General features: G+C 48.0%; 1 protein-coding gene across 2 annotated transcripts; it reads right to left on the minus strand.

The window, feature by feature from the left end:
• Positions 1–1,303: 1,303 nt before the first annotated feature.
• SPATA24 (spermatogenesis associated 24) lies at positions 1,304–6,487 on the minus strand. Of its 2 annotated transcripts, XM_063087051.1 has the most exons (6): positions 6,354–6,487; positions 5,044–5,109; positions 4,684–4,814; positions 4,526–4,596; positions 1,563–1,665; positions 1,304–1,455 (listed from the first exon to the last, which is right to left on the minus strand). In XM_063087051.1, the coding sequence occupies exons 1-6, from the start codon at positions 6,468–6,470 to the stop codon at positions 1,326–1,328; spliced, it is 618 nt and encodes a 205-aa protein (XP_062943121.1). In that variant the 5' UTR covers positions 6,471–6,487; the 3' UTR covers positions 1,304–1,325. The 2 variants fall into 2 exon arrangements, with proteins under 2 accessions (XP_062943121.1, XP_062943122.1); XM_063087052.1 differs by lacking the exon at positions 5,044–5,109.
• Positions 6,488–9,975: the final 3,488 nt, after the last annotated feature.

Here is a 9,975-nt window from a genome sequence, read left to right on the forward strand (position 1 = left end):
ACAACCTTAGGACCTGCCCTGGGCACAGGCACTGGTGGGGAAGCAGCCACCACCTGTCATTATCTTACAGTGGGCACCACTTGCCCTTAAACTTCTGGCTTCAAGGTCCTGCTGACTCAGGCCCCAGCTGGCCCTCGAGCAGAGCACTGGCCCCTCCTGTGCCCGCGCCCGCACACTGACCCAGGAGAGGCCAAACTTGATAAATTTGACTCAGCATCCCCTGAGGTGGGCCTGGGTGTGTCGCCATGATCACCTAGGGCACACTCAGTGATGGCTTCTGAAAGGATCTATCCCGTCCATAACATTCAGCCCTGCCTGTGCAACTTGAGCAAGTCCTGGCCCCTTCCTAGACTGTTTCCCCACCTTAAAAATAGACACAGAATTGTTCTTTTCCCTTCCTGCCATTTGTGAAGACTGATGAGCATCTGTTTGGGGAAGGTATAAGAAGGTATAAATGTGATTAATGGGTATAACATTCTTGTTACGTGATGGAAACCGATTTGCCACACACACACACACACACACACACACACAGCCTTTCACACACACACACACACACAGCCTTTCACACACACACACACAGCCTTTCACACACACACACACACACACAGCCTTTCACACACACACACACACAGCCTTTCACACACACACACACAGCCTTTCACACACACACACACACAGCCTTTCACACACACACACACACACACAGCCTTTCACACACACACAGCCTTTCACACACACACACACACACACACACACACACACACACACACACACACACACACACACACACACACACACAGCCTTTCCTGCCCTACAGCCAAGTTGGGAGAATAAATTACCAGGGCACTGAGTGATGTGGGATATTACTGGGGTAACCATGGCTGTTTATATAGGAACAAATTAAATACCAAAAATACCAATTAAATGTATAGTGCCTACTAGACAACAAAGACCTGGCTCCTCCCCAGGCTACAACCCCACACCCCCATGGCCCCTACCACTACCCAAGGGAGGGAGGGAAGTAGCAGGAGCTGGAGGCTTGAGCAGCATCCCCTTCTGAGCCCAGTAGTGGCCTGGCAGGTGGTGGTCCAAGGCCTGTCCCCTACCCAGTCCCTGGTGACTTGACTCTCAGTTCACCAAGGCTTAGGAGGTAGACAGGCAGGCAGGAAGTGTCTGCTGCCTCTTCCCCTACCACTTCCCTAGAGGTGAGGCCTGGGGTGAAGGAACCCACAGGGATAGGAAGGGCTGGGTTGTGGACTCCCCAGAGCAGAGAAGGCAGAGGTTGGGCATTACAGCCAAAGAACAGGAAGGCGGCGATCATTTTATTTTTCCCTGAGACGCTGGTGGCTGTGGGCCTGATGCATTCCCGAGTTTTTCTTATGCTTCTGGTCCAGCACTTGGGCCATGTAGTTCTCCTGCTGCTTCTGGATCCGGAAGTCAGACATGTGATTCCTGCAATGGAGCCGGCTGGTCGTGGGCTGCAGACAGCCCAGTGTAGGAGCCAGAGGTCTGGCTCCCCACTTCCATCAACAACCCCCAGCCTGGCCCGGACCCCTCACCTGAAGATCTGTTTTTGCTGGTTGATAACTTGCTGCAACTCCTTAATCTCATTCTCTTTGCCATTAAGTATATCTTCTTGCTTTATAATGTGAGACTCAATTTCTGTGGGGGAGAGAGGCAGGGAGGAGGGGTGGTTCCCATCCCAAGGGCTCTTTCCTAAGATAAGGCATTCCTTCACGGACTTTTCAGAACTTGGCTCCTCCCACCCAGCGGTTCTCCATGAATAGTTGCTAATACCTTACAGTGAATGAGTCTATTATGGAGTCTTGGGATGGGGAAATGTCTCATGATTGTGTCAGTGGCTTCACAACTCTATTCTGGACCAGGGGACACATATGAGGGCAGGCAAAGGTCTTTGGGGAGAGGTGGGAAGCCTCAAAGATGAATGGCTCCTTCTCTCAACTCCTGCAGGTCTTTATAGATATGTCACCTCCTTGGTGAGACCCTTCCTAGTCTAAAAATTACAACCTTTCCCAATACTTCCTATCCCCTTTTCCTGTTTTATTTTTCTTCTTAGCACTTCCATCTAACGCACCATATATTTTACTTATTTATCTTCTCCCCTCTAGGATGTAAGGTCCACAAGGACAAGAATTTTTGTTTTATTCACTGCTTTATCCCTAAGGCCTAAAACATACCTGGCACAATAAATGAAAAAATGGGATGTGCCCTAGGGGTTTAGGACTTAGAAACATCAGCTAGTTCAGTCATTTCAATTCAACCAGACCTACTAAGAGCCAGCTGGATGCCAAGCCCTGTGCTAGGGCTTCAGGGATGGTGAGAGAAAACGGGGTCCCAGCCCTTAAGGAGGCAGCTCCTGAGAGGAGAGTTAAGACTCAGGAACTTATCAGAAAATAGAACAAGGCTACATTTCAATAAAGTTGACGTTGATGAGACGGTATCACCATTTTGGGCAAGTTACATCCCTTTTCAGACTTGTTTCCTCATCTGTACAAGGCAGACAGAGACAGTTCCTATTCTACAGTGGGATGGTGAGGAACCCAGTGAGATAGTGCTGGCAAAGCCTACCCCCAAATTAAGTGCACATTGGATGCAAGGATAATTTTTTTTGTCTTGGGTCAAAATCCAAGGAGGCTGTAAGGATCTGGAGGTGCTTCATTTATATAACTGCCCCTTATGGAGCCCTGGAAAATTCTGATCCACACAGGAAGAAAATCCCATTGCCTTTAAAGGTTGGATAAGAATTAATTAACTAGAACACAAGCTCTGAAAATGCAGAAATGCTAAAGCATTTAAGATTTCAAAAGAAGAGATCTGGTAAAAAGTTAAGTCACAACATAGAAAAGAGGAAAGAGACACAGGTGAAGGGGAGAGAATGAAACATGAGCTCACTGGGTCATGGCACCAGACAGTTGAACCTGCTTCCCAAGGTCATCCTGCTAATCCTGATTAACTGTTTGTGAAGGTCTTTTGGGAACAAGAATTAGAAATTTGTGTGACTCTCACAAGCCTGTGGTACCTGATGAGAGAATGGTTTAAAAATCCCTTTGAGAAGAATAAATAACTATGTCAGTGTAAAAACTAAACAAAAACCACACAAGGGGAGGTTGTAGAGGTAAGGTGGAGTTGGGGGCATGGGCCAGGGTGAGGTTCAGATTGGCTCAGGTGAGGGCTTGTGACCCTCTGGCGGGGGGGGGGGCACGATATTCTGGAGGGAGGCAGCCAGGCCCTATCTTGATGATACACACCACTTCCACAAGCAGATACAGAGCCTTGTGGCTTGACTGATCTCCTGTAGGAAGGAAATGCCCTAGAGGAAAGATGTCTCTGGCTCTACCTGGAAAGAACCCCAAGTTCATTTTAGGGAAAAAGGGATTGCCTAGGAAGAGGGAAAGGACTAGGGGACCAGCAGCCTTTGGATGGAGGCAGTGACTACCTGTTGGGTCCTAGGAGGCCCTGGCAGGGGCCACTGGTCCAACAACTCTGGGGCCTGTCAGCCTGCCTAGCCAGATCAAGATGTCAGCCTGTTAGCATCTTCCCAGTGACAATACTCATCAGGCGAGAGAAGAGGCTGAATTGGTGGGTAGGGGGTGCCTAAAGCTCCAGGTGGGAGTCCTACCAGGAAGAACCCTGAACCTCTTTTGGGCTTTGTCTCTGGGCTACTCAGGATCTGCTGCAGTGAATGAAGGAGATGTTGCACATGGAATTCATATCTACTTCTTAAACTAGGTAAGGGGATTTGAGCAGTCCAGGAAAATGAAAGGGGTTCCTGAGGTCTAGAGACACTGGGTAGCTGACTCTGAAGGTGCCCTGCAACTCATAGCACCAACGGTGTCAACAAATGGGCCACAGGCATCTGTATAGAACAGAGTTGAAAACTGGGGGCCCACAGACATATTTTACTTGGCCCATATAATACTTATAAAATGTCTAAATCAGTTGCTGATGCTAAAAAGTCAGAAAAGCTTCCATTAAAACTTGGTTTCCAGCTTATTTTTTAAAGTTCTGGCAACTTAGGTTCCCATTCCCACAGGGGAGGGGCAGAACTTTGAGAAGGGGCATAGCTCTCCGTGTCACCACAGTCCTCATTCCTCCCTATTTAGTCCCCACCCCTGAGACTAAAGGTCAGCTCCCAAATAAGACAGTGCTTGCCCTGCTGTTCCTCTTGTAACATAGTTAGGAGTGAAATACACTATTTCTAATACCCATCCAAAGTGGGAAAACAAAAGGTGGACTAAGAAGGTCATACGTTTCAAGAAAAATGGGAGCGAGCCCGTTCCTTTATGGTCATGAAGAATATTGTACACCGACTGCTTCCCTCATTTCCGTGGCCTGCCTGATCCCTGAAGACCTTTTCGAAGGTGTGGCCCACCTGGGCCTGCCTGTATCCTCAGCCGGGGACAGAAGTTGGGGTGAAACCCTGCCCTTGATACAGTTGCTGGGCTATTAGGAAAGAGCCCATGTATGTTAGCGTGGGGGGGAGCGCGGGCCTCCCGCCTACCATTGCACTTGGTGATGAGCTGGTCCTTCTTGCTAGACTCCTGCAGGACTCTGCTCTTGACACTGGAGAGCCTGGGTGAGGAAGATGAGATGAGAGTATGGGGAGGCTAGCAGGCAAGGGACCCCCGACCTCCACACCCCCTCCTGAGGCCCACTCACGCTTTTTCAAAGGCCAGCTTCTCTTTCTCCAGCTGTTTCGACAGCACCTCTACCTCTCCGAGAGCAAACTGCAGTTTCTCCTCTTCCTTGGCCAGGAGGACCTTGGTCTTAGCATGGGCAGCTTTCTCTTCCTGCAGGGGCAGCAGCAGTCACCTCATTACCTCAGACTGCCTTGGGTCTCCTAGGATCCCTTAACCAGCCCCCTTTCTCAGAGGGGCACATAGAAGTCAGGGTACAAGAAGATTCTGGCCTCACTACTGGAGCTGGAGACTCTCAGAGGCCAAAACTCAATGACTTGCCTAGCCACAGGGATCCTGGGAAATAGGGGAGGATTAGTAACCTGCAGAGGCCATGACTTACCACCAGCTTCTTCTCCACTGCCTGGAACTCTTCTTTACTGACAAAATTTTCATCCTGGAGAACCATCTGCAACAGAACCTGGCTCAGGGAGGGCCTAGGGCTGGAGTGGGAGGGGTGCCCTCTGGGAACCAGGAACAAGGATGGATAATGGTATGATGCCCAGGGAACCTAGGATGAGACTGAGGCTCTAAGAAGGAAGAATTCAGTTCCACAGATTCACTGAGGCTCAGCTCTAAGTCCTACCCTCAAGGAGTAACAAGTCTCATGGAGGAGAGAGCTCTGAGCCAGCACTTCTAATAGTGTAAGCAGTGATACGGAAGCACAAGGGGCTGTGGCACCCAGAGGAGGGCCCTGACACGGCCTGGATAATTGCTTCTGGAGAAAGCAATGTTAGACTTGAGATCTGACTGCTAAATGAGCCAGAAGAAGAGGGGTGTAGAGAAAAGTATTCCAGACAGTGGGAACACACCTGCCAAGGCCAGCTAACAAGAGAAACATCTGGGAACCTTTAGGGAACTGAAGGTAATTCAGTCCTAGAGCTCCATATATTTTGTTGAATTAGGGCAACGGGATAGCAAACAGAGCACGTGTCTCTCCACTCCCCCGCACATCCAACTTCCCAGAAGGGAAGAAATTGTCTAAGAACAATTAAAGTGAGAAACAGATGTGAAGCCAGTTTTATTTCTGAGATGGAGATACATCTCAACTTTCTTATCAAGAAAGAAAAACAAAAACGGAAAAACCATGAATTCTAACTGGCCAGGATTTTATCAAGCCTGTCCAGATAATCTCTAGCTTCAATGGTTCGTACCCATTAGCTGGGATTTGATTGAGAAGGCAAAAGCAAAAGGACATAAAGGAGTTGGAGGCCCTTAAGTTAAAGTGGACAAGGGCGAAATCTGTGCTTACTGCACTCAGCATGACACTGCATTTGACACTGGAGAGGGATGTCCACAACAGAAGGGATGACATAGTTTCTCCGTCTGCACGAAGGCCTGGGGAAGTCAGTGAAGTTATCAACACTAAAAATGGGGAAACTGATGGTCAGTTTCTACCACGCCCTGCAGCAACCAGATAAAAAGAGTGGCGATGTTGCCTGATTTTGGTTAAATTCCCTAGTAAATATACAGAAAGGTCCCTCCCTTTTGGCTCTGTCCCTTCCGAACAGGACTCATCGGAGTCCCGCCTCCTCCTGATGACACCGTTGGCCATGTGTTCTAGCCACGCCCCTTGCATCGGAACAGGCTCTGGCCCCGCCCCCAACAGTGAGGCGTCCAATGCGGCCTCCCTGAGCTCTCCTGGCTGCGTACCACATTCCTCAGCTGGTGGATCAGTTCCTCCTGAGATTCAATCACGTCCCGCAGTTGATCGAAGGCGAGACACACAGATCCCGACCCCCCCTGCGACCACCCGAGGGGCGTCGCCATCTTTCGCCCCCGCCAGCTCGTTGGAAATGGCCACCGCGGGCGTCCTCGCTAACGTCGCCCACCAATGAGAATGAGACGCCACAGAGCACCCTGGCAACCGGGGGCGGGGACTTCTTCTGTTAGCAGGGATGGGGCCCTCTTCTTAAAGGGGCCGCCGGGGGCGGGGGAATCTTTCACAATCCTTAGGAATTTAAGTTTATAGGAATTTGTACATCTATTACATCTTCTGTTTCTCATGCAGTCCTGAGGAGCAGTCAGGGCCCAGTTTATACTTCCTTTAAGTGTCTGAAAGCAGTCAGCAATTGTCACTGGCACCCAGCCTTCTCCCAGGGCCTGTTGAACGGCCGGACCGTGAAGCGACAGTTTAGCTCTTTAACCCTGTATCTTTAGCTTCATAAGCCTCTTTCTCCTACCCCGATCTGCAAATTTCCCCCATAGTATGAGACTCCAGCCTGCTGGAACACACTTAGTACTTAGGAGACTTAAGCAATGAAGACAGATAGAAAAAGGTAAAAAATGAGAGTGGCTTCACCTCAAGATAAGAGTCCTCCTCTGATACCAGACCCTGGGCAGCCACATGAGAGTCATATGTGACCATGTCAAGGAGGGCCCTGAAGAGATTGAGAGCTGAAGTGGGGCCTGAAGCAGAGTTCTAAAACAGAGGCAGGGAAGGATAAGGCTATATATATATTTTTGAAACCCAAATAAGATCAGGCTTGGGGAAAATCAGAGATAAAATATATTGATTGTTCACTATTTTGTGGCATCATTATGCTTTATATCATTTCATGTGATCCTCATAAAAACCCTGTGAGGCAGGTTCTATTATCCCCATTTTACAGATGAGGAAACACAGGCTCTATGAGAATGAATAACCTGCCCAAGTTCACCCAAGCTAGTAAGTTGTGGAACAGGGTTCTAACACAGGAAATTTGATTCCAGAGACAATGTTCTTAACCATGATGCTGAGCTGCATTTTGTTGAACATAATGGATAATAAAGTTATGGAATTTGATACACCCAAGCAGGAAATGACTATATTAAGAAGGAATTTGGAAAAAATGTTGTGACCAGGAAGAAAAACTGAAAGTTCAGGTAAGGCACTCAGGCTGTTCCCCAAAGCTCCTTAGGGGCCTCTTTTGGGGCTGGATATTGTGACCATCCCTGTGGGTCTCTCAGTGGTAGCCCTTGTTTTGTCTTTCCTTATTTCTCATGTCTGTTCTCATGTCTGTGGGGGCAAGTTCAGCACTTAAAATGTGGCTCATGTGACCGAGGAATTGCTTTTTACATTTTTAAGAATTTTAGTTAAAATTTAAGCTTAAATAGCCACATGTGGCTACTGACAACTGTAATAAGACTGTGTGGGCCTAGAGGGTGCTGTGTAGGTTGTGCACCTCAGCACAGAGCCCTCTCAGACGTTGTCTACCAAATATAAATGTTCACCTGAATTGCCCTGGGCAAAGCTCTCCATTTCCGCTGGGGCAGTGATCCCTGAATGTTCCCCATGAACTGTGTTCCCTCCCTAGTGTCTGTCATGAGGTGCTGCTTGATGTCCCTTGCCATTTAATGTTCACCTCCACCGACTGGAACAGGCTGCCTCCCACGTATTTGAGGCAAAACCCTGGAGAGCAGTAAGCTCCAGTAGCCAGTTCCCTGCGGGTGGGAGGTTATGAGCAAAAGAGAATCCTGGATCCAGGTCCACACCTGCATGGACATGAAGGATGGTCACCCTAGTTGGGTACCATCACAGATTCCTACTGTATATGTCAAGAAGCACTCTGGTCTCTCAGCCAACCAGGCTCAATGAGGCTCAAGATGAGGCAACATCACAAATAGCTCTGTGATCCTGCCCTGGGCAGGGCTGCCTTTCTACACAGGGTTATCCTGGTTGATGTTCTGGTTGTCTATTGCCATATAAGAAACCACCCAAAATTTTTTAAAAATCATTTTACTCATGAATCTGCAATATGGGCAGGGTTCAATGGTGAACGCTCTTCTCTACTCCATGCAGTGTCAGTTGAGGTGGTTCAGCTGGGAGTTAGAAGTTCCACTTCCAAGATGGCTTACTCATATGGCAGGCAAGTTGGTGCTGTCAGCTGGGAGCTCAGCTAGGGCTGAGGACCACAGGCCTTGATTCCTCTCTATGGGCTTCTTGGGCTTTCTCATAGCATGGTGATTGGGTTAAAGAGAAAGCATCCAAAGTGACAGAAAATGAAAGATTCTTAAGGCTTGGGCCTGATAACTGGCATAGTGTCATTTATGCTGTATTCTATTTGTCAAGGAGCCACAGAGTCCAGATTCAAGGGTAGGGACACAGACTTCCACCTTTCAATGGGAGTAAGGTCAAAGAATTTGGGCTGCACTTTAGAACACATCCTCATGACAGATGGCATGTCATTCCCCTTCTAGGTTCATCTCAGATAAGACCAAACTGGAATTTAGTCTAGTGGGGAAGTCAGACCATAATCAAATAAACACCCAAATAAATCCCAAATTCTGTCATCATTCAAATAAATGTCATTTTAGCTATGACAGGTGCTAAAAAAGAGAGGAATAAGAGTAATCTAAAGGGAGATTTAGCCCAGTCTGAGCTAAGCTTCTGTGAAAGGGAAAGCTGCTGTGAGGAAGCAATGTTTGAGATGAAACCTTGTAAGATACCTAGGAGGCACTTAGCAAAGCGGAGAAGGGTAGGTGAGTGGGAAAGGATTCTAGAAAGAGGAAACTGTATATGCAAAGTCCCTAGGGCAAAAGGGGTGGGCAGAGTGTAATAACTAAAAGGCTAGTATGGCAGTAAAGAAAAAGGTTTATAGGGCAAGAGGGGGCTTGGGCATGGATAGAGGCCAGGAACTTTGCAGAGCCTTGCTGAACATGGTAGGCCATCCTAAGGACTTTGAAGATTTTTATTCTAGGGGCAAAAGAAAGCTACTGAAATATTTAAGAGGGTGGCAGTTGCAGTGAGATGTATAGATTGGAGGAGGCCTAATGTAGATGCACAGAGACTACTTACAAGGCTACTGCAGTGAAAGTGGATGGTAGTCTGGGGGTCAGATTGTGTCAAAGGAGATGAAGACAGTAGGTTTAAGATGTTCTGGAAGTAAAATTGATAGGACTTAACAATGGAGGGGATATGGGGAAAAAGAGCACCAAGCTGTTTTGGTTGTCTGTTGCTACAAATAACCGTGGAATCTGATGGCTTAAAACAGCAACCATTTTATTATCTGCTCACAGTTCTGCAGTCTGAGCAGGACTTGGTGGGGCAAGTCATTTCTGCTCTGTCCATTATGTGGGGTAAACACATGGCTCAGATTATATGTTTGGGTCCTCAGTTCTTGCTGTCAGCTTGGTTGCTTGGTTCTGTTCCACATGGCTTCTCCTCATAGTCAGTGTAGTTGTCTCAGGGTAGTTGGACTTACATGGTGGCTGGCTTCCCTGCAAGTGCAAAAATGGAAGCTGCCAATTTGCCACATTCTATTGGTTAAAGAAGATCCAAAGCCAGTTCAGATTA

The sequence above is a fragment of the Cynocephalus volans genome, chromosome 2 (assembly GCF_027409185.1).
Source record: "Cynocephalus volans isolate mCynVol1 chromosome 2, mCynVol1.pri, whole genome shotgun sequence".
Lineage (NCBI taxonomy): Eukaryota > Metazoa > Chordata > Mammalia > Dermoptera > Cynocephalidae > Cynocephalus > Cynocephalus volans.

Coding starts and splice junctions, on each gene's coding strand:
- SPATA24 (XM_063087051.1), bottom strand. CDS start 6,470: ATGGCGACGCCCCTCGGGTGGTCGCAGGGGGGGTCGGGATCTGTGTGT. Junction 5,110..6,353: donor TCCACCAGCTGAGGAATGTG/GTACGCAGCCAG, acceptor GTTCTGTTGCAG/ATGGTTCTCCAGGATGAAAA. Junction 1,456..1,562: donor CAGCAAAAACAGATCTTCAG/GTGAGGGGTCCG, acceptor GCTCCATTGCAG/GAATCACATGTCTGACTTCC.